The following is a 26,318-nucleotide window of genomic DNA, read 5'->3' as shown; positions in this document are numbered from 1 at the left end:
TTTCGATTTTTTCCAAATAATTTCTGAAGTATCGTCAATATTTGGACAAAAATTGGTGTCTGGGGGTTTTTTGAATATGAGAAATTTGATTTTGATGTCAATATAACTACTAGTAGAGGGCACCACCTACATATTTTTTAGCTAGTTTGAAGCTTAATAACTTTTCGTCCGTACCTGTATAAAACTACTGAGTAAAAAAATATACATTTACGACGTTTTTTACGTAAAAAAATGTGTCTTGGTAAAAATCGCTACGAGTAATGGTTCTCGAGATATTTGGAATCGAAATTATCAATCCCTGTCATTATTGACATAAATTAAACATGTTGACTAAATAGTTATTAGAGTGAAATCATAAATTTGAAATATTTTTGTGCCAAAAAATTCAATAGAAACTATTTTTTTCTTATTTTTTTGCAGAAAAATTTATGATTAGTTTAAAAAAAATAAAAAATTCCCAAATTTATTATTTCAGTGAAATAACTATATCTTTTCAACGTTGTTCATCAATAATGACTTATATTGTATGTATATAACGTATGTATATTTCCATTCTAAATATCTCTTTAAAACGGTTGCTCGTTGTGATTTTTACGAAAAGATATTTTTGACGTAAAAAGTTACAGAGATGTATATTATTCCCTCGGTAGTTTTATACAGGTACGGACAAAAAATTATTACGCTTCAAAACAGTTGAAACACATGGTTATAGGTGGCGCTCCCTACAAATAGGAGTCATATTGACATCAAAATCAAATTTCTCATGTTAAAAAACTCCCATCAGACACCAATTCTCATAAAAATATTGACGTTACTTCAGAAATTACTTGGAAGAAATCGAAATAAAACTGAAACTTCTACACCCTGTATCTCTGAAACTAAGCATTTTAGGACATTTATACGAACTTTTTTATTTATTTTTATCTGCAGAATATGCTGCCAAAGTTGCCGGAATAGAGTTCGGACCACCCTGTATAATGCAAATAATAAATTTATATCAATATTTAGATAAAAAAAGCGATATAAGATATGAATTTGGAAAATCACTTGAATATTAGTTTACTTAACACATCACTGTCAAAAGCAAGGTTCAATAGGTAGGTATTTCACCAATTTCAAACAAATAAACGCCTGTGATTCCTACAACTTATATAGATATCAAAATTTATCTTGTTATTTGAAACTTAATGTTTGTTTGGAAATGTTTAAATATAAGGCGATAAACATATCGGCGAAATTACAATCATTAATTTCCTAGAAATATTATAACAATCAAAATACTTGAATTATGTCTGTTTAAATGTTCTAGTGACAAGTTCTATTAATATCCTTGATTAAAGTAATTTAAATTTGATATTTCGAGTATAGTCTAAATATTATAGATACATGTAGATATGGAACAGTTACATATTTTTTAATAGTCATTGATAAAGATAAACTTTTCTCGAATATATAAAAAACACTGCTACGACTATCAAAATGTTGATCTAATAACACTTTGACGTTTAAGCTATTACTTTAAAACGAACTTTTTCCCAAAGTCTACCATGACTTCACTGAGGCGTCGGCGTCGCGTCGACGTCGTTTCTTCTTCAATGTCATTGGCATCTTAATTATTAGATATTAATATTTTTGATATTATGGTATTCTGGTATACTACATATATACTACTATATTATAATAAATTACTAATTTCTATTTTATTAGAATGGACATAATCAAGAGAGCTGCTGATCCCGTGTTATAAAAATAAGGCAGTTAAGGACTTATTTTTCGTATTTGTTATATTTTTGCTAATATATCTTCGGTTTGAAAAAAGATATCAAGGTGATTTCGCTGACCGTTTAAGCTCTTATTCCTCTTTACTATTAGCTAAAATTAGATATACTATTACATTTAATTTCTTTTTTGAAAAAAACGCGTCATGTTTGTTAAATTGGAAGACAGCGTCTACTGTTAAATGCTTATTATTATTATTGTTTATCATCATCATCACCATCATTATCAGCTTATTCAACCATTTCCAATTATAGTGTAGCCTCCCTCACATATTTAGATACTCTATAGTTGGGCTCCTTGTCTATTGTTGGCTATGTGGGCCCAAATTATTCGGCCCTGCTACTTTCTTAACACCATGGTCCCATCTCAAGTTTGATCTTCTTCTAGGTCTCTTAATTCCTCGTGGGTAACATACTGGAATTTTTGTAGTCTATCTGTTGTCCGTCCTTCTTGCCAGGTGTCCTGCCCATTGCCACTTGAGGGATTTGATTCTGTGGATGAAATCTATTACCTGGGTCTTTTGTCGTATCCGCTCTATTCTTTAACGGTATTTCTTGTTATTCCCGCATATTTTGTGTATCCAGGTTTCGCATGCATAGGTCATGACTGGTAGTACACATTGGTCGAATGTTTTCTTCTTTAGATAAAGTAGCATTCTAGATTTGAATTTGATTTCCATAAGTACTCCATGCTAACTTAGTAGTTAGGTAGTTGGTAGTAAAGATCCCGAACTATGTATTATAGTTGTAATATATGTATTTTTCTACTATTTCCAGTTTTCTGTTATTTATTAGAATGTCTTTGGTGTCTTCTACTTCTATTATTGTTTATATGGTATACTAAGTATAGAGTAAGGAACGCTCTTTTAAATGAGGAGGATTTTTCAGTCCGGAGGTATTAACATTTAAATAAAAAGAGATCATCAAACAGATAAGGAAAAATTGCTCAAAAAAAACTCGGAAATTTGCTTAAAATTATGACGCAATTATTTATAGTACATACACTTTATCTAAACACTAATAGAATTTTGTAAAAATTCCATTTTCTTATTTGTCATAGTAGTTGCACCCTCTAGCAGCCATTCTACAAGGTTGAAAATAATTTCCAGAAATTTTTCATGGCCTCTACGGCTTTACGAGATACAGCCGAGTTATTCTTAGTGGAACACCTTGTACATGTGCGATGTCGCTTACGTTCTGTATAGAGCATGGTAGAGTATGATAAAAAAAAAAACGGCATCAGCGATGGCTATGAAATGAAGATCGCTTTCATTTTATACGTAAAATTATATGGATATTTCTAAGCCAGCTCGACCCCGTTTTTTTCGATGATACGGTATTACAATAAAAAAAAAATTATATTAAGACTTGCTCTTGTTAGACCTGCTCTGTTTTATGTAATTCTAGAGCAAACACAAAAAATGTATTTTTTTTAATTTTCCTCTAAAGTATTAAAAAAATCCTATTTTTTGGATGTCCTTGCATATTTTTGGAAATTGGAATATAGTAGACGAAAAATTGAAATCTCAACAGCCTTTCGCTTCAAACTTTTTGGTATTTCAATGACAATATTTACCAAAACACTTACCATCTAAAAATTCTAACAAACTATCCACCCAGGGTTGGTAGTTCTTCTTGTTGGAACCTTGAAACCAAATAAGGGCACTTTCGGTACTGTTCCGTGGCAGCGGCCTGAATCCTAAACCTGGATTGGTACCGATAATCGATCTTTCAAGCTGCCATTTTGGTATCCTGGGATTCAGCGTCTGGAAGAACACCCACATGCAAATGGCGACCATGGCAGCAAGCATTCCATAGAATATCAGATAGAATAATCCGATTTTGGCTGTAACAATAATATAATATTGGCTAAACGCAAATAATATTTCATGAGTATACAGTGCGATAAAAAAGTTTTAAAATCCGATGATAATGTAAGAGTGATGAGCATTTAATTGAACAGATAAATAATTATCATTGGGTTGTAGTAATAAGTAAGGGTTGTCTAATTGCTTAAGATTTTGATTTTATTAATTATCCATAATATTATGATCAATAATATGTTGGACGAACTAGAAGAGCAAACTAATTATATCTAGATTCAAAGGGCAATATGGCTCAATTGTATGGCAGAGGAGATAAAACTGATGCTGTTCAACATATTTTTAATAAAGGTTATTGCTGATAATAATTAGTTGTTAGTGAAAGTGTAAAAATAAATAATGCAGAGATAATATATGAACAAGTGCTATTCCTCGTAGTTGCTTATGCAAATTATTCCTCTGGTTCCATAATTTATTGTTAGCCTTGTGTGATTGGTTTAATAAAACACTAATTCATCACAATACACCAAAATACTTTACTTTTAACACTGGCCGCGCGTTTTGTTAACCATGTTCGCACTGTCAGCAGATGATGAGACTAAGTATGAAGTCATAAAACAAATCAAGATTACGGTTGGGGGTTAACTGTGATCTTCATCGGTATTGTACCGCTTCGTTGATTTGGTTTCAATTAATTAGTAATAATTATTTTCAAAATTTCTTTTCAAATGATAGTAAAATTACAAAAACAATAACCAGAGTGCAAAAAAATCAAGGTTTTTACAAAAGAATATATAAAAAATCGATTATTTTAATCGGATTTTTTTCACATTAATCAATTTTCTATTTAAATCGGATTTCCAGCTAATTAACGACTTATTTCCAGTTAAAGTTCTATCCTAAATAGCTAAATCTTCGTAACACTGCCCGATATCGATATTTCTAAAGTGCATGTCGTTTTTCCAGTTCGTAAACTTTGTCAATGCCTCTATTTCCGCTAAAAAGTCGCCCGCTTAGATCAAAGATTTTGTTTGGAAATGGTCAAGACTGTCTTGAATCGAGAATAAAATTAGTACCATCTAATAAAATGCACAGTACTTATTGCAGAATAAAATGTCAGTAGAAAGTATGCGGATGTGGTAGAAATTTGGAAAGTAACTAAAAGATAAATTGGAGAAGACAGCAGTTAGCTTGATCAACATACAGCTGTTTCAAAAAAGATATAAAACAGCCTTGACCCCAGCATATTTTTTGACATTGATCATAGATACGATACTCTGTAATAAAAATATAACCTAACATCAGGAGAAACTAGTTCTGCACTAGAGTTTCCGAATTCGTGTACCAGATTTCTGTCACTTCACGATTTTAAGATAAATCTCTGCCGTTTAGAAGTCTAATGAATTTACAGGAAATTAATTATAAAATCGGTCCAATATTTAAATAGATGGATACATATTAAGTAGGTATACCGGGTGCGTCTCAAAAGTGGCACACCCCCTATAACTTTTTTATTTTTTCAGATAAAAAAACGAGATTTGGTATGTTAGTATACGACATAAATTAGGATTGATTGAAGTATTCAATTGTTTTCGGCCACTTCCTGTTTTACCGGAAATGACTACAACTTTTGATTTTTAAATGTCACCCTGGGTATTTTTTTGCTTTATTCGGTAGAAAATTAGATTCTTAATAGAATGACATACCGATCATATATCAACTTGACATTCTCGGTTAATAAAAAAAAATTATTTTAAATTTCAATCTATAGTGCCAGGGCTATGTTAAAAACACTAATTCTCAATCAAGGAACCATGTAAAAATAGATTGGATCGTCTAATATTTTTAGTGTATTGTCCTGGCCAGTTAGAAAATGCTCAAATCGTATTTTTAATCATAACTCATTTTTTTCAAATGGAACGAGGGTGACTCATTAGCATATTTGAAAAAAGCATTTTTTTACGAATAATTTGATAGCACACACTTGGTATTTCGAGTCAAATTTTCGTTACGAACCGCAAGTTATAATTTCAAATAAACCATATGCGAAAATGTCAAAGGTTGATATATGATATGTCATTCTATTCAGAGTTTCATTTTCTATCGAACAAAGTAAAAAATAACGAGGGTGCCATTTAAAAATCAAATGTTGTAGTCATTACCGGCGAAACAGGAAGTGACCGAAAACAATTGAATACTTCAATCAATCCTAATTTATGTCATATACTAACATACCAAATCTCGTTTTTTTTATCTGAAAAAAAATAAAAAAGTATAGGGGGTGAGCCAATGAGATGCATCCGGTATGTGTTATATCTTTTACAATTTAGTAAAAGTATTTACACGTTACAACAGCAAGTGTAACTTTTTCTTTGGCGAAGAGATCTATATCCTATGGTATATTTTTGTTGTTTTTGTCATAGGTACAATTTGTATAGCTTTATAGAAAAAGTTTTTATAACTTTTTCAGTTATTTTTCGATTTGTTATAATTTGATCTTTTTTATTTAAATCCATGATTAAAATAAGAAATAATGGCATTTTGTTTTTCCTCGTAGGTATACCTATAATAGACAGATGAGAAATTTAATTTTTAATTTAAAGGACTAAAATGTCAAATAATTTAGCTACATGGTGCCTAAAAAATCATCAAAATCGTGCCATTAAAACATAATACGGTATATTATATGAAAAACAAACGTCGTCAAAAGTTTCGATTATAATTTTGGCGATTATAATTAATTCGAGTCGCTTACTAAAACTTGACATGAAATTTGTCAAAAACTAACACTAATTATAGAGAGATTAACAAAGGATAGAACGTTTTAGACACACAAATTTATTTCCAAATTCCCCTCACAATTTTTTTTTCTCGAATTTTAAACTATATCATTTTAAAATTATTTTTATTCAATATAAAAATAAATTGCAACTTCCAACCTTCCTAAAACCAACTGGCAGTAAGCGCCATTAACAAATAAATAAGAATACGGGGCAAATAAATGATATCTAGAGCTTGACCTCGCCAAAATTACCATCGATTGTCATTCCCTAGCCATCTTTGACGCCGTTTTTTTTTCGATCTTATGTTATATATTCGACTATAAAATACATGAAAATTTTGAGGTATCCGTTTTTCGTGCCGGTCAGTGTAGGTATAATTATCTTTAAATACCAATATTTTTTCAAATAGAAACGCTAAATTATCATATTATGTGTACTAAATATTTAAATAAATAGTTTTAAATAATATTTAAACTCAATTGACTTTAAAATACGGTATAGGTACGTATAATATATGTATTCAATTCATTGAAAAAATTACAATAGTAATTCTCGTTACATTTATCACAGATAATTCTTACTTAATTCTAATGATAACAAAAGGTATTTATGGAAATACATCACGTATTTAGTCAGCATTATAAAGCTGAGTTATGGGCTAGTAACTTCTTTATGTTTTTATTTTAGTTACTTTATAGCTAGACTAATCAATATTCTATTTAGAAAGCCATAAAACCACCAGTTACTTTTTGAAAACTTTCTTTTAAAAATAAAAATAAATTGTTGTTAGTGAATTTTGTTTTTTCTAATATGGTAACTTTGATAACATACCTAATGAATTTTAAATAAGTAGTTTTAAAAAAGAACTGCCTTAAATTTTAAAATAAATTTAATTTAAGTAATAATATGTATCTTTCCTAGTCTGGCGTTAAAATCACCAAAATTCGCCAAAAATTGCAACTCACCCCAGTTTTTAGGAGATCTTCCCAGCACGGCCTTAGTCCTAGGATCGTATATTTTATTCCTATAATAGTCCCTTTGTGAATAGCTCTGTTTAACTGCCATCTTTTATCACAGATAACTTAGAAAACTATGTAAAAATAAACAAAAATTCGACGCCCAAAACGCATACAAACAAACTACACCCAAACAAAAATTTTAAGGTTAGGTTCACACTCACGTTACTACGTACACATTTTCAAACAGTCAGGTAAATGAAAAAGTGGACGCTCGGACTTAATGGGTTGGCTTATTCAGGTATTCTACGACCACTCGGTTTCGTTCGATTGTCTTTGTCGCATTCAGACGGTTGAAAAGTGATGGAAGAGTTACCATGGCCGGTTAGGAAGGTATTTTATTAACCTGAGATCCCATTGTTTGCGTTCGCTACACTGCGATCGTTGCCGGGGCTAGGCAAAGTAAAGGCAAAGGTTAGTCACCGCTTTAATAATAATTATATCTACTTATTATTGGTCATTTTTGTTAATGTACCTATCTAAGCACCTATCAGCTATAACATTGTTATTAGTTATGCGTTATTCTAAACTTTTATTTTTTATGATCGTCATAATTAATAAAATATAATTTTGTGTTATTTATTATTAAATTTAATTTGGCCACAGCTACGGCGCGCATTTTAATACTTTGGGGTGCACCAGGGGCGCAACTAGAGACGGACTCTTGGGGGGGCTCAAACCCTGAGACGTACTCACATAATATATCACAGGTAATATTGGTTTGTTTTTTAAAGTAATATTGGTTTGAGGATAATACCAAGTTTAACGAAACAGTGATTTTTTGTTCATAATATTTTTTCGTTTTTTATTTAATAATACCATGAAATTAATACTCCCTTAATCTTAACCAATCTTTATTATATACTGGGTGGTCAAATTGGAAGCTTTTAAAGTGAAACACTCTTTTCTATAGAAGATAGACGAAAACTATAATGGCAGTCTCTGGAGCTCAATTTTTATCAACAATGTGATAGTGAAAACCACATATCGATACCTGTTACCGTTTCGAAGTTACGTTTTTTTTTCAAAAATGTGCATTTTTAACAAATCTATAGCTATAACTTTTTTGCTAGGGAAACTTTTGTATTTTTATGAAAACATTTCCTAAGTACCTTTTTACGTAATGCTTTAAGTATATTTTTTTTAATTAATAATTTAAGAGTTATTAACAGAAAAAACTGATTTTTTATTTGAGACGCCCTATATATTTTTAATTATCTGCAAAGAATTTAAAATTACCTTTCCAAAAATATAGCACACTTAATATTTTGTTATAGTCCCCTTCAAAATACAGAATTTTTCGCCACTTTTAACTCGTGGGCTTTGGACCCCTTATTGACGATCTCTCCCTAATGGAACTCGAAAACATATTTTTTCAGCAAAACGAGGCCTCAGAACGCTGAAGTTATCAAATTTTTGCAGCCAATTTCGAGAATAATGAATAGCTAACCAAGATTCCAGCCGTTGGCCGTCGAAGCCGCCGGACTTAGCGCCTGTGGATTTTTCTGTTTGCGAAAGAATGAAGGTTCTTATTTTCAAATTGCCCTTATAATCTAGACAACAATTAGAAGTACTTAGCGGTTAGATAGCGGGGGTATCTTTCACCCTTCTGAGTTAATGAATTCGGCGAAAAATGTTTAAAAATGGTCCTGTCTGCCCATATAACAGAAGACGGTCGACATGTCAAACACCTGTAGCAAAATCTCATGTCTTGGTTTGTTATTTATTTTTATTATTATTAGATATAATTTAAATGTGTTGATGTTGTGATGTTGTTAAATATAGTTTAAATTGTTATAAAAATCTGCATCTCTCATTGCAAGTATTATTATATAGTTCGTCTTAATTGCTGCTCACAGCTAGAATTTTTTTGTATTATAGTCAGCACCGTTCAAAGCCTACTTATTCAAAGTGGGCAAAATATCAAGTATGCTATATTTTTGGAAAGGTAATTTTAAATTATTTTTAATGAATTAAAAATATACAGGGTGTCCCATATAAAAATCAAATTTTCTGTTGATAACTCTTAAATTATTAATTTTAAAAAAATTATACTAAACCATTAATTCTACATAAAAAGACGCTTAGGAAATGTTTTCATAAAAATACAAAATTTTCCATAGCAAAAAAGTTACAGCGATATGTTAAAAATAAACATTTTTGGAAAACACACCGTAACTCCGGAACGGTAACAGATATCGATGTGCGGTTTTTACCATCATGTTTTTGATAAAAAATGAGCTCCAGACACCGATATTATAGATAGTTTTCGTCTATCTCCTATAGAAAATGGCGTTTCCCCTTAAAAGTATCCAATTTGGTGCACTCTGTACATACATTTAATCGAAGGACATTTTTTAAATTAGGAATTTCAAACACCGAACCTTAAAACTGATATTCTACCAAAGAACATTAGTCTTTAGTAGAATCACAGAACAGATACAAATCAGAAATTTCACTGAACGTCGGTGCTTTTCAAGTGTCTTGTAAGAATTCCGTTCCTCGCGCACAGATTTCATCCTCCTGCGCGCCGCACAGCTGATCATTAGTTGATGGCTTTAAACGAGCCAGGGTCGAACTCAGATACGTGTGAATCGTGACAGGAGCGTATTTCGTTTTTTAACAGTATTTATTTGAAAAAAGTAAGATTTAGTAGTGACAAAATAAATAATGTAAAAATAATACGAAAAATCATGCCAATTGATTCAAATGTTTAAAGCGTTATTTTACAAAAAAAGTGTTCATTGAGTTGAGTCATTGTTTTGTATCTCGTTTTTCTAGAAATAAACATTAATATTTAATTTTCAAAGAGAATAATCACAAAAATAATTCGGACAAGGTGGGTTTTGTGGTAGAGGATACCGTATGATCGAGAAAGAACGGCGTCAGCGTTGGCTTTGAAATGAAGATCGCTGTCATTTTATATGTAAATTTATATGGGAAAAGTCATCGATCGTCGTTTCCCAGCCAATTGGACGCCGTTTTTTTCGATCATACGATTAGCCCGTATGATCGAATAAAAACGGCCTCAGCGATGGCTATGAAATGAAGATCGCTGTCATTTTATATGGGGAAATGTCATCGATTGTCATTTCATAGCCATCGCTGACGCCGTTTTTATTCGATCATACTGTACTTGTGTAAAGGGGGCCTAGGAAAAAATGCAGGATTTGCAATAAGTAATAAGGATTTTGCTGCAGTAACCTAATTTGTAGTGAATTTTTTATAGGAATAAGCGACTTTATCTGCAGTTTGGGACCCTGTTTATGTAAATTTCAGGGTCCCACTATAAGCTTGACGCTGTCATGATTTTATGATTCAGCAATTTTATTTTTTTCAATACAAACCTTCATTTGAAAAATGTAGACAGAATATAATAAAAAACAATTTGACTGAAATAAAATAACATTTTATTTGTTATTATAAATATGTAAAAATTATACATATAATCCTAGCAATGTGATATTAGGTACAAAATCTAATACAATTACTTAAATGTAAATGATCCTAAAATTTATTAATACAAATGAAAATTTAAAAAAATAGATAAATATATATCATCTAAACTAAACTTACTTGCTAATTAAAAATATCTAAAAAATCTGTATTTAAGAACCTATCGTATTTAGAAACATATCTATATAAAATAAAATCTGCTTCAACTTCTTTTAAAAAAATACATAGTGTTGTATTTGAAATAACAAAGTTTTTATGTAAAGTAAATACTTAAAATAGACTCAGCAATTTTTGATACCCCTCTATACATTTAAGGATGCAATACATTTTTTTAGTAAAGTTTATTTCTCTGGCTTCAAAGTCAAAGCACAAGAATTAACTCTTAAAAATTAATGTACAGGATGTTGACAAACTTTGTTATTATAACATGCATATTTAAATGTATTTAAATATCTCAAAACCAAACCTTCTAAACATATTAAACCCTTATAATAAATACCTTATTTTTATGTCCAAGAATCCCAAAGTGAAATAAAATACCGTGTGTTCCATAAGAAAAATATAACTTTGGTATGGATCTTAGTCCTGACACACCCTGTACATTTTAAAATAATTTTAAATTAAGTACATTGTCTTTCCACATATACCCATAAAATATTTTGTTTCTATATCTTTACGTTTTCGTATAATCAACCAAGATGAATGAGGTGCGCCACCCTGTATTCAGCCTTGTGTTTATAAAATATTTTACTGACCTTCAGATGTAACTTCCTTGGATGTTGATGGAATAGCGATTACATCTGGTGAAGTAGATTCCGAAACAGCTGAAAACATAAAAAAATATTTATTGAAAATTGGAATTCTATACCCTATATCGGTATGGCAGGATTTTCTAAATGCCTATCTATAAACTATTTTTGTTTATTTAAATGTTCGTTTGTGCAAGTGTATAAATCGATTGTGCAGATAAACAAGCAACTGATGATTTGAAAAAAATTACAAGTAAAATGAAAAACAATGCTTATGAACCCACCTGACATCAGTAAAGTTGGAACAGCAAATTTCTTTAGACGGCTTTGAGACATTCCCGCAAACATGGTAGGTTGAAAGTGTTTTCCACAAACTCTATACCCTCTATGCAAATCTATAGGTGATTTTGCTCTAAAATCATGCCTGTTGCAGTTCTTAACCCAGTCAGAACATCTAGAATTGATTAAAATATTTTTCGTTATTTAATAGATGATTGTACATACATGAGTCTGTCAAAAACTTTAGAATTTCTAAAAAATCTTACTAGATTGTTTAAAATTCTAGAGGAAACATTCCTTATTGTGTAGATAAAAAATATTTATCTACCTTTTTGGATCCAATGGGAATGAAAAGAAGCTAAGACCCATATCAGTCTCCGTATTGCTTAAACAGCCGGGAACACAGCAGTAACGAAGGCCCATTATAAACAAAATTGTCAAACAAATATAGTCACAAAATATCACAAACACACCACAAAGTAAATTAAAATTATTTTAATTTACTTTTCCGTTAATTTACTTTTCCGCCCGTTCATATGACATTCATATTTTTAGGTTAGAAATGTTGAGCAACGTTGTCAGTTGTCAGATTTTAACAAAGAAATTCCTGAATCTTTAATTACCATTGCAATAATAATTTTTTTATATTGAGCAGTAAAGCAAAATAGAGTGCAAAACTGACGATGCCCGTTGGTTTTATTTATTCTAAAATCAATTTCAATTGTTTTGGTTTAAATATTTGAATGATAATATTTTTTAACTTTTTTTGTGCAGAAAATGAGGTAAATTTTTGTTACATTTGGTACTACGTCGCAAAATGCTGCACTCAAGCACAGAATATCTAGCTACGCAACAGAAAAATACTCGAAATGAAAGAGCTAAAATTGCACAAATGAAATACTAGATGGCGCGACAATATCATAATCAGAATATAATTGGAAATTTTCAATTTTCGGTTTTGGATCGACGACACGTCGACGGCCTTGAAGCTCGGCTAAATATGCACAGTTGCCAGATTCAAAAAGACTTTAATTGGCATCCCATTCTTTTTCTGGTGTATAAAAATTTCTTCCTATTCTTCGTTTCTTGTCAGATACACTTATATTAATTATTCGTTTGGCTTTTAAAATATAGTTTTAGGTTTAAGTATATTATTAGAAAACATATGCTCACAAAATACATTTTTAATATAGGTACACTACTTTATTATGTTAACTAAGAAAATAACTTTAATTACCTTTAAAATTAATAATATACAGGGCGATTGATAGTGATATTTATTAATGCTGAAACGTTAGTAATGAAATATACGTTTAATAATAATGGGAATAATTTATTAAAATGCAGTATAAAAAATGTTAATTGACTAAAAAAATACTATAATAACAAATTTCTTCTGTTTGCTACGTTATTTATATAGACCTAGGTAGATTTTAAAAAGTGACATATGTACAATAAATAATATATTAGTTCGGCATAAAAGTTGCTGTCACGCAACGTACAATAAATTAAAATTCGTAAAATAAATTAAAATTATTAATTAAACAAATCTTTATAAAGAAACGCAAGTATACCAAATTTTGGCCCAATCGAACTCCAGGAAATGATATCATAATATTGTACTATATTATGGTACCACTCGATATGCTTCATAATATTGCAATGTCACCAAAGATCCGTAGTATACCAAATTTAAGAACAATCGAACGCCAGGAAATGGTATCGTAATAATGGTACTATAGAAGGTACTACTTATATGCATTATAGTACCATCATATTACAGTGTCACCGAACATACGGAGCATACAAAGTTTAAGCCCAATCAAACGCCAGGAAATGGTATCGTAATATGGCACTACATTATGGTTCCCTTGATATGCTTCATGGTACCATAATATTGCAATGTCATAAAAAATACGCAAGTACAATCAAATATGAGCCCAATCGAACGTCAGAAAGTGGTATCATAATATGGTACTATAGAAGGTACCACTTTATATGCATTATAGTACCATCATATTACAATGTCACCGAACACACGTAGTATACAAAGTTTAAGATCAATCGAACGTCAGAAAGTGGTATCATAATATGGTACTATAGAAGGTACCACTTTATATGCATTATAGTACCATCATATTACAATGTCACCGAACACACGTAGTATACAAAGTTTAGGATCAATCGAACGCCAGGAAATGGTATCGTAATATGGTACTACATTATGGTACCTCTTGATGTACTTCATGGTACCATAATATTGCAATGTCATCAAAAATACGCAAGTATATTCAAATATGAGCCCAATCGAACGTCAGGAAGTGGTATCGTAATATGGTACTATATTAAGGTACCAGTTTATATGCATCATAATACCATCATATTACAATGTCACCGAAGATACTTACTATACCAAAGTTTAAGTCCAATCGAACGCCAGGAAATTCAATTACAATCCAACGTCACAAAGTGATTGTAATTCAGCTCGTAAGATTTAACTCCAACCAACATGGCAAGTTAAATACCTAAAAGTTTGAAAAAAGAGCTCTGATCTATTTTAATATGTTTAAATGATGTAGCAAATTTGAAGGTAGGCTTTATAAGGAAGTATTACAATATGAATTACACAATGGCAACACTGCATAAAATTCTTTTAAATTTCGTTTGTAGAAAACTGTTTTCTTTTAAATTTATTGCCCTCTATTATGTAATAGCGAAACTACCGCATCAAAATATCTGATTTGGAGACAGGCTGTAAAAGCCTGTCTCCTTTTGATACCTACGATTTTATACGTGTAACGAGGCTTCTGTTGCGTAGCTAGATATTCTGTGACTCAAGGGACGTTGCCATGCCGCGTTTTTCGTAATAATAATGTTAATTTTTAGGCATATTTTAATTTTCCAAATATATCAAATTCCTCATAATTATGTATATTCGGTAATTCTTGTATACTTGCGTCACTTATTTCGTGAAAGAAATGCTAGATGAGTGAAGAAATGTGGCCGTGGGATTATAATATAAAAATACATTTTTCAAGTACTGAGAATTATGGGTTACCTTGGCAACCTCACAAAAACCTTGCGCATGGTTTTGTGCCGCCTGCGCGCATATAACATAAAAAATAAAATCTTGACAACGGAAATCCCATAAATGAAATTTCTGATTTGTATCTGTTCTGTGGTAGAATCACACATAACATAGTAATCTATGTAACATAGTTTACACTGTAGTAGAATACACTAACAATCTTTGTACAATACACTAACTTTACCTAAGAACACTTTTGTAATTTTTTTTTCAACGCTACAATAGTATTAATTTTTGCGACGTGATATAAAAAAGTCATTTTGACGCCTAAACATAAAAGTAAAGCACTTTTACTCCTAGCAGAATAGTACGAAAGTATATTATTAAATTGACATAAAGAGTCAAATTCAACCAGTTGTAACCATAGTTTCTCTATATATAATTACCTACGAGGTACTACTTTTAAATCATTTAATATTATTTGGCAACATTCGAAATTGTTTAACAAATTATTTGTGACGTCAGAAAAAAAATTGCATATTCTCTTTGGAGTAGAAATGATTTTTTGTGACCTGAACTCTCAAACGTACGCTAAAAAAAGTGTAATTTTTACTCCTCATAAAACAATATCAAAAACTGGTAAGTTCAAACAAGACTATCAAATCGTTAAAATCTAGGGCTGCAAATTAAGTGATCTTTCGTATACTTTTTCAAACTTTTGTATACAGTTTGTTCCAGGGTTTGTCTTTACAAGAGGAATCTTTTGACTTTTTTATTATTGACATTTTGGGAAAAATGCATTCTTCATAAAAATTTTTGCTTGTTTTAAAATGATTAATCCTGTTTTTACTCTCCCAAATTTCCGTACCGTTTTAGAGAAAATTAATAAAAACTTCGTTTTCATTCTTTGATAGAGTGTTAATATTCATAGAATTTTAATTAACGTAATGTTTTCGTTGTTTTAAAAAAAGGAAGGGTGATGATAGTTATCGGAAAATGGAAAATATGATACTTTAACAACAGCAAAGAATATGATATTAATCAAAATTAATAATAACCATCTATCAAAGAATGAAATCGAATTGATATTACCATAGAGACGCCTTTTGATATTTAGGACTTCCAACCATATTTTATTGACAAAACATTAAACGAAATAAAAACCCCAAATCATAGACACAATGATAACAATACACAATATATTTAACTTACATTCCATACATACGAGGTGTTTCGGAAAAAAATAAGAAGGATAGGAAAACAATATAACATACGAATATCTTTCAAAACACAAAATACACTTAGATCCATTTTATCACATACTAATCCAATGAATACAGAACAACAAACAAAAAATGTAATATACCAAATACCATGCGAATGCGATTAATTTTACATTGGTGAAACATCTAGGCCCTTAAATGTTCGAAGGACATAAAGATTATTTAAGAAAGGGAGATTTAATAAAAAATAAATGTATTGCTCATGCTCATGCATCTGTAGATGTCAGTAATGTATGGCAATCGCTTCTTTGATTTTAAAGAACATAACATAAATAAACATAACATACCTACGTAAAAATTAAAAATAATCATACAGAAAGTTTGGGGCTTTTTGGTTTTACCTTATTAAGTAATTTTATTGTTATCAGGTAGTAATTGTTAATTTTGAAGTTTAACTTGATATAGTGTCATTTTAACAGAACGTCAACGGTTTTTGTAGACGTATCTGTTTTAAAAAACTAAAGTGTTCTCGAATAGTTGAATTTAAATATTTTAAATAGTTTTTTTCTTTATTCTTTGTATTTTTCGAGGTATTTTTTTTGCTTCCGACGACAGAAAGAGATAAACTTTCCGAAACGTTAAGCATTTTTTTGTTCGTTAGGCAAATTTGTATATCTGTAAACCTAACTTCTGACAAGTAGTTTCCGTTTGGGATTAACGCAGAAGTGTTTACAAAAAATAACTATTTTATTTTGTAGATTTTCTTGCAGTGGCGAAATACCCATATAGGATTTTTTGGAGACATATTCAGTATTCAGTCATGTTTTTCTTCATTTTCTCTAAAACGGTATGAAAATTTGGAAAAGTATAAACGGGATTAATCGTTTTAGAACAAGCAAACATTTTTTTATGAAGAATGCATTTTTCTCAAAATGTCAATAATAAAAAAGTTTTTCCTCTTGTAAAGACAATCCGGGGGTGGATATACTGTAGAGGTAAATTGTATCCAATGAACTTATTTTTATTCCAAAAATACGTAGTAATTCTCTGTCCACGGAATATTCGCACATGGGACCCTGTATAGTGTAGGGTGAGCCAAAAAAACTAACCTATGGAATTTATGGATTAAAATGAACCTAATAACCGAGAAAAAATATCCCCAGAAGGTAGGATTTTTAGCTCAATTTTAAAAGGTGTCGGTGAACATTCAAAGTTTTCCTGTCAAATAACACGTAAAAAAATCTTTTTCCATTAAAAGTACCATAACTTTGAAACGGTTTACGATAAACAAATTTACATCTGGGATTCTTGTAGAGCATAAAATTTCCTAAAAAATCTATCTGAGAGTATTTTTTTTCAATTCAATAATTCGTATATTTGAAAGCGTTGAAAAGTGAAAAAAATCAACATAAATATGCCGTTTTAGTGTTTATTGATTAAAATTTTTCATATCTAGCGAAAAAACTAGATTACTCTCAGATAGATATTTTAGTAAATTTTATGTTCTACAAGAATCCGCGATGTAAAAAATTTGATCGTATACCGTTTCAATGGTATGATACTGTTAATGGAAAAATATTTTTTTACGTGTTACTTAAATGGAAAACTTTGAATGTTCACCGACACCTTTTAAATTTGAGCTAAAAATCCTGTCTTCCGGGGATATTTTTTTCTCGGTTATTACCTAGGTTTATTTTAACCCATAAATTCCACAGGTTAGTTTTTTGGCTCACCCTATAGACAAAAAGGCAGCACAAAAAATATTTGTATTTCTAAAACAAAGAGATTATTTTTTTTTTCATTGCAGTTTCAAAAAATTTGTAAGTAAGTAGGTATCCATAAAAATTCTTTTTCACCTTAATCTAAGGATTTCACTGCCAAATCGTTGGCGGGAAAGTTAGAACAAAATCATTTTGGGAAAAATTCAAATCGTATAATAGTAAACAGTAATACAGTAAAATTGTATTGCTAACATACTTCTAAGTTTTTAAGAATTAAATATAGACGCATTAATCTCTTAATATAATAGATTAGATAAGTACATTATACAACTATTATTAGGTAATTGCTTTAAATGATACAAATTCTAATTACCAAGTATAATAAATATACCTTGGTGATAATCTTAGACATAATGTTAAAATATTAAAATATTTAGAAACGTGTATGGTATCTATAAATATAGGAATGTAGGTGTGTGTGTGTGAGTGTTTAAAAATACTCTATGCGGCTAAATAAAAGTCATAGTTTGGTTCTTTACATGGTTAGGGAAACGAATCTTCAAGTCTTCGGTAGTATAGTGGTAAGTATCCCCGCCTGTCACGCGGGAGACCCGGGTTCGATTCCCGGCCGGAGAGTAACTTTTTTTATTTTTTTTTATATCGCAAATAAATATCTAAACATCACATTTCATTCGTTCATTTCATTCATTTCATTCATTTCATTCATTTCATTCATTTCATTCATTTCATTCATTTCATTCATTTCATTCATTTCATTCATTTCATTCATTTCATTCATTTCATTCATTTCATTCATTTCATTCATTTCATTTCCATTTCATCTATTTCATATTCATTTCATTCATTTCATTCATTTTCATTCATTTCATTCATTTCATTCATTTCATTCATTTCATTCATTTCCTCATTCATTTCATTCATTTCATTCATTTCATTCATTTCATTCATTTCATTCATTTCATTCATTTCATTCATTTCATTCATTTCATTCATTTCATTCATTTCATTCATTTCATTCATTTCATTAATTTCATTCATTTCATTCATTTCATTCATTTCATTCATTTCATTCATTTCATTCATTTCATTCATTTCATTCATTTCATTCATTTCATTATTCAAATATAAATAAATTTAATAGATTACTTAACCGTTATTTTTTAATATATTAAAAACTGATAAAAGCAGCCTGTTACTTTAAAGCTATGTATTTCCGCACTCATGTTTATCAGATCTTTTTTCATATTGTTCACCGAGGATTCATTGAGTACATACACACTTTGGACAGTTGGAAAAAATTAATTGCTATTATTAGTCTTGGATTAAGGCAAATTAATAAAATTGTGTTTATCTCGCCTTTATGTTACGCTGATAATAACTTTTACCCTCAAAATTTTTTTTGACAATTTTTTTGAAGACAATTATAATAAATCGAATAAAAATGAAGACCTTAATCCCCTGTAGCTATGAAACAAAGCAGAATCGGACCTATGTTAATATAAAATATAAATCTTATTTTTACGTGAGAAATCTCCCAACGAGGGATGGTACATGTTTTTTGAAACGCCTTGTATATTTTAGTATTATACCGCGCTATAACTCCACCTACCACCACCAGCAGTAATTTTCAAGTGATTTACCGTCGTCTGTAAACTAATAATACACGAAATTTTGTTAAAACCGGAGCAAACCAAAACAAAATTGCAAGATAAAGGCAAATTAACTAACACATAATGTCGTATGCGTCAGAGCATTAGATTAGTCAGTTGAGATAATTTAAAATAGCGTTAAATTGCTCCTTTGGCGAGTACAAAACCATTCATATTTGTACAGAGATGGAATAAACAATATAAAATAGTAGTATGGGACAACCAATACAACCTTTCCCTGTACGAATCTATTTTTTTTTATTTTTTCTATTTTTTTTAATTAAAGGAAAATAAAGGAACAAACTTCTACGTTAATTGAAACCCACTAATTTATTCTACTAATTTGGAGGTTCTGTATGAAGCTTGAGAGCTTGCAAATTACCAGTACGTTTAAATATTAATTAATTTAATTTTACTTACACCAACTCGAACCGGTCCTTCCCATGAAAGCTTTTGTTTCTGGATTCCATATAAACTGTTTGAGGGCTTCTGTTTTTGATATCTTCTTATTAATATTAAGAAAATATCTGGTCTGTTCGGCCAGTAGTTCGTCTTGTTTGCTCATTGCTCTCGAATGAGGCTGTTGCTTATTTTTCTTCGTGTTAGGCATTCTGTTCTATAAAAAAATACTTATTTTTAAAAGAGGTAAATAAATAAATGCTGTTAATGACGTTTATTATTAATAAAACTATCTTTTTTATAATCATTTGTAAAACTCCCATTTTTTGTGTCTAAGTACCTATGTACTGAACTCCTACATTTAAAGTTTTTCGATACGCCGCGTAGGTAAGCCGCAGGTATCGAATTAAAACAATTAAATATCTCTGAAAACTAGAGTTGGCCTTAGGGGGGCCCTGTGGGGGCCAGGTGCTCCATTGATTCACCTATGATGTTGCCGATCTGTTTTTGAAAGTTGATAAAATTATGAGTTTGGTTCAAAAAATCCTATTTTGTGCCAATTTGGTCCTGCCAAAAGAAGTTTAGATTCTCCACTGCTGAAAACCTTGTATCTTCAGCAATTATGTTAAAAGCGATTTACATTGAATTATTTAGTATATGACACTGTAATGACAGCATATCAAGCAATACTCATATTACCTATTTGCATAAAATATATACAGATAATATAAGCATATAACATAACCAGAGGGGAACGTTCTAGGGAAAGATGTATGGAAACTTCCCTTATTTTTTAAGTATCAATCACCTCCTGAGTGTTTTACTCCTTTTTGGACACCGTTTTTATACGTGATTTAATCAAATTTTATAATATTTAGACCTAGTAATCAGTGGCGGACTAAGGGGGGGCGGAAGGGGCGGTCCGCCCCGTGTCCCATCTTTCAGGGGGCATCCAAATCTCAATAAGTAATTTTTTATTCAACTGGCAAACAAGACCAATATGTGTTCAGTAGTTATGAAGCAATTTGTAGGTGGAGTATGCAAACCATACGTATACGCAAACTATAAACAGTATAAATAGAAGCAGATATTTACTTAATAATTGTCAATTATCAGGCCCCAGTATTTTCAATATTTTTCAATAGTATTTTCTATTTAGGAAATTAAATCAAGGAGTAATTTTCTTTGTTTAAAATATAGAATAATTATTATTTTTCATAATTTTAAAGATTACTATAATTATGAATATAAACTTGAATTTATTTATTTTAGCTATATTTCAATGGTTTATGTATTTTTACTGGATAAACATTTTAAATAGCAACCTATGCACAGTATAACATTCTAGCTTTTTAACCGATTGTGAGTACTGCCGTCTTTAGTATAACGGGGGCCACGAGCCTGAGACAGCGAAGGGGCCCCTCGAATCTTGGAGGGCTTACAAAATCGCGATATTTTATAGCGGTATTTCCCTGGAACACGCGAACAGTCGCGAAAGTAACGCGGCTCATTTGTGGAACCGGTATTTTCATCACTTTGTCATCATAAGTTGCCATTAAATACATACGAACATTCGCGATTTCCCGATCTAATGCTGTGAATGTTCGTGAATAGAAGTATGTGGCTCGTTAGCAAAATTATGTTCAATAATTTAATCCCTCTAATTTATTACAATGGGGTTGGAACCTTTGGTGTTACAACAGCAAAATAAAACACTAATTTACCACAATACACTAAAACACTTTATTTTTGCACTAGACGCGCATTTCGCTAACCATGTTTTAATATCATCAGCAGATGATTAAATCTTAGAGTTTTATGTATTGTGGTGAATTATTCCTCTAATTTAGTTGCATAAGTGTATTTATAAAAATATATCTCGTATTTTCGATCTTTAGTGATATCTAATAGTTGATATTATTAATAATATACCGTATGATCGAAAAAAAAACAGCGCAAAGTTGGCTTGGAAATGATGATCGAGAATATACTGATTTTTGAACAAAGTTTCACAATATAACATGGCCAGCTCTATTGTTATATCACTTGACGTTTAAAGTCATAGGCCTACTGGTTAAAATCAAGAAAAATATACGCTCTAACTCTAGGTATACGCTTTTAACTAAATCTTAAATAACTGAAGAACGATTTATTTTCGGTATAGGAACATGTATAGTCAGAAAGTAACTAATTGAAAAGCCTTTTCACTAGTAAAATAAAAAAGTGGATTTCCATTTGAAAAAAATGATTTATGATAATTTTTTAATCGCGGAGTTCCATGACAGCTGCGGCCATTATTATATGACATTCGGCCACAATGCTTTATTCAGACACAATTTAATTTTTGAAATAGATAGCCACATGTCTTCTCTTTATGGTCTTTAATGGCTGTGGTAATCACAAAATTTGACATTTAGGCTATACACATATTTTTGACAAGAAGATTTTTTTGTCCAAAAATTATAAATATTTTTTTTCCTCAAAAACAGTTAACGTTAGGTATAGAGTGTTTAATATCAAAATTCATAAAATTGTAGAGAGAATTTAAGTATGAAAAAATATGAGGGCACCCGTTTAAAATAAGAAAGTTGCTGTCAACTTCCGGTACTTCCAGAAGTGCCGCCATATTGAAAATGTTTTTAATCGATAGATCTCGATGTGAAATAATGATATGCAAAAAATCTCCGATCTAGATATTGTAGTTCTTTAGAAACTTCTAATGTACGCTCAGCCTGGGACACCCTGTATAAATACTTGAATTTTGTCAACCATTATACATACGTCATTCCATCTTTACAAAATGTGCATTAGAAGTATATCATTATCTGAACAGACCGGGGGCCACATTTAGCTTCGCCGCCCCGGGCCCCCGACAGGCTTAATCCGCCACTGTTAGTAATCATAGATAAAGGAAACAAGTTTAGATTGGAATGCTCTTGCCGCCAAAACTTATAATTGTTTTGGAGCGCATACGTTGTAGGGCGCTGCTATAACGGTTGCTAAGAACAACCGCAAACAAGAACAGAAATCATTTTTTCTTGTCAAAGTCAGAATCTTAAAAAATAATAAAATTAAAACTTAAACCTCCCTCATTGAAAAAATACCGAAAAGTGTTTAAAGCTTCCTTTTTGAAAGTAATTATTGCTATCTTGTGAGTTTAATTAAAATATTATTTACTCAAACCCGTGATAATTGTGAAAAAGTGGCATTAAAAACTTAAAAAGTTGTGTGAACTGTGAACTGCAAAAATCATTGTGAATCGTAGCATAACGTCGCGTCCGTTTCCAGTGTTCAGTTTATTTCATACCTGTCCTTATATAAAATAAAATTTCTTATATGCAACACACTGTATTTTATTTAAAAAATTAAAAGAAAATAATAATAAATTTGAATAAATAATATTGGGCGACATAATTCCGGAAAAAGCCGAACCGCGCCGAAATTCCATAAATGCTGTAAAAGAGGTAAAATCAATAGGGAAGCCAATATTTGGATAATTCAAAATTTGCATGGGATTTCCTGTTTTCAACAACGATTCCGGATATCTGCTATATTTAGTAATAGAGATAACACAACATTTATTCGAAATCTAATTTGCGAAATATACCGGGTGGTGCATCGTCGTTGGAAACATAGGAAATCCCATGCAAATTTTAAACTGTTCAAATATTGGCTCCCCTAATAATTTTACAGCGAAGTCGAAAATAGATTTTTTAATGGTTTGTGCATGGCAAATACACATGCCAAATTTGAACAATTTTGGACCAGCCGATTTTGAGTAATTTAAGAAAGATTGCATCTATTTTTATATTAGAACCAAAAAGGTAACAATCAAACACCAGTCAAAAACCAACATACCTTAGGTTTACAAACTATGATTTTGTCATTGTCAAAAGTAATTTAATATTAATATTCAGGAAAAATTAACCGAAAGATGTCAGATATACTGTCTAAGATAATTTCCTGCGTAGTTTTATCATACTCATTTATCATACTCAACTTTTATCATACTCACTTTTTCTTCATGTGTATAACAATAAAATACTACTACTGAATATTAAACTTTTATTAAAATTAAGTTACGGTTTGAAAATGGCGTTGACAACTTAATGTATGTCGGTTTTTGACTGGTGTTTGATTGTTACCTGTTCAATTTTAATTTAAAAATAGATGCAGTTTTTCTCAAATTACTCAAAATCCGCTTGTCCAAGACTGTTGAAATTTGGCATGTGTGTTTACCAAACGTAGACCTTTAAAAAATCTATTTACAACTTCGCTATAAAATCAATAGGGGAGCCAATAATATTTGAACAGTTTAAAATTTGCATCGGATTTCCTATGTTTCCAACGACGATGCACCACCCGATATATACAGGGTGTCCCACTTAAGATGTATACAAGTCAATAACTTGGTTGTTTGTTGAGCGATCTTTTTCATTTTTGGCAGGAGGCTGTATGGCTATAAGACGTACGTTTTGCCCAGGATAAGAAATGCGATACCTCATAGACGTACGTTTTAATAGGGTTTGATATTTTTCGAGTCAAGAGTAAACTACGCTTAGGACAGTATTTATTTCAAATCTGATAAATTATATTGAATCCTCCTTACCTAAGATACATAAGTTCTAATGTTGATAAATAATGATACAGGATGTGTCATTAAAATAAGGCATTTTTATTTTTTTTAATTTTTTTTTTAAGTACTTACGACGCCACTGGATAAACAACTGGTTTATTTTCAATAACCAATTATAACCAATTATCAATTAATAATCGTTTTTTTTATGGTGGTTTGGTCGAAGATGTTGACTTTTAGTTCGTTATAGTTTTATAAATCTTTGTTTAGAGCATATTTTTCAAAGTTAATAGTGATTGTTTTAAATATCTAACTATTTGGATTTTTTAAAATATTCCTCAAAAAAAACGAATAAAAATCATATTTCAGATTCCATTGAAATTATTAATAATTTAATTAATTTTTTAATTATTAGAATTTTTTTAAATTATTTTGTAACTCATTTTATTCATTTGTATTAGCAAATTTAAAAAACAATTTTTTAAAGTAAACAAAATAAGTTAATTGATAATTGGTTATTGATAATAAACCTGTTGTTTATCCAGTGGCGTCGTAAGTACTTAAAAAATAATAATAAAAATAAAAATGTTTTATTTTAATGACGCACCCTGTATCAATATTTATCAAAGTAAGAACTTAAGTATCTTAGGTAAGGAGGATTCAATATAATTTATCAGATTTGAAATAAATACTGTCCTAAAGGTAGTTTACTCTTGACTCGAAAAATATCAAACCCCATTAAAACGTACGTCTATGAGGTATCGCATTTCTTACCCTAGGCAAAATGTACGTCTTATAGCCATACAGCCTCCTGCCAAAAACGAAAAAGATCGCTCAACAAACAATCAAGATATTGGCTTGTATCCATCTTAAGTGGGACACCCTGTATGTACTTTAAATATAAATAAAATATGTCGTTTAATTAAACGTTACTTTGATTATGTAAAGTTAAGGTAGAGTTCAGTTAAAATAACTTACTCATTTATCTTGGCACTGTCACTAAAAAACTGATTTCTTTAGCTTTTTTCCCGAGAAGCAATCTAGCACCACGAGAACCAGGTTTATCCAGGTCTCTAATACGATGTTTAAACGTAGAGACAGTGAAGTTTCAGTAGGTGGAAGACAGGAAATTAACAATCTTTTTGATGAATATGTTCCTCTGTGCCTGCGGTCCTCAATAGAGCATTGAATAGACTCGCCATTATGTGACAATTTTTTTCTGTTTAAACATCATTAGCAACAAGAAATAAAAGAGTGTTACTAATAAATAAAATGTAAATATCTGATTTCCATTACATCAGACTTTGGTGTGTAGGAATTGACATTTAGACAAAGGTCAGTATTTTTTCTTAAAAATACGCGTTGTTTGAATACCGCCGAAAGGGTTTGAAGGCTGTTTTATTTGACAAAATTTTGGTTAGTATCCTTGGCTAGTTTAATTATTTAATACTATTATAATTTTACTCAAACTTAAAACAGTGACTACATTAAATATTCAGTGTTAATATGATTAGTCTGAGTAAATGATATCTCTGCATTTATTGTTACATTATTTTCTTAAAAAAATACTTTTTTTAATTTTAATTTTAAAACGGTTTATTATAGGTATAGCAACATGATAACCCTAGCTATATTAAACAAATATAGAATAAAAAAATTGATAAAAAAATAAATATGGTGGGTTTTTCATTTGAAAGCAGTGAAGATGAGCAAACGAAAGATCGTTGGTCTTGGTCTTGCAGGGTCTAGTCTTAGTCTTGCAAGACTCTTGCAAGTCTTGCATTTTTTAATAGATTTTTACTAGAGGCCCTTTCTAC

The 26,318-nt window shown here is 30.4% G+C and overlaps 1 protein-coding gene and 1 non-coding gene across 3 annotated transcripts in view; one reads left to right on the top strand and one right to left on the bottom strand.

The window, feature by feature from the left end:
- The window catches only part of LOC115876825 (sodium/potassium-transporting ATPase subunit beta-2), a 35,850-nt gene extending 10,221 nt beyond the window's left edge, over positions 1-25,629 (bottom strand). Inside the window, exons 1-3 of one of the 2 annotated variants that reach the window (XM_030892799.1) lie at positions 25,480-25,629; positions 19,947-20,142; positions 3,367-3,624 (exon numbers count right to left, since the gene is read on the bottom strand). In XM_030892799.1, the coding sequence (XP_030748659.1) occupies positions 3,367-3,624; positions 19,947-20,136 (448 nt within the window). In that variant the 5' untranslated portion in view covers positions 20,137-20,142; positions 25,480-25,629. Of the gene's footprint in view, positions 1-3,366; positions 3,625-7,349; positions 7,612-19,946; positions 20,143-25,479 lie in introns of those variants that run through there. The other variant, XM_030892808.1, reaches the window with a different exon arrangement.
- Trnad-guc lies at positions 18,421-18,492 on the top strand. The gene has a single exon. It is a non-coding gene; the product is annotated as a tRNA-Asp (tRNA).
- Positions 25,630-26,318: the final 689 nt, after the last annotated feature.

The sequence above is a fragment of the Sitophilus oryzae genome, unplaced genomic scaffold (assembly GCF_002938485.1).
Source record: "Sitophilus oryzae breed Bouriz unplaced genomic scaffold, Soryzae_2.0 scaffold_1059_pilon_pilon, whole genome shotgun sequence".
Taxonomy (NCBI): Eukaryota; Metazoa; Arthropoda; class Insecta; order Coleoptera; family Curculionidae; genus Sitophilus; species Sitophilus oryzae.
The sequence above is the reverse complement of the archived record's forward strand: the minus strand, read 5'-3'. Positions and strand labels throughout refer to the sequence as shown.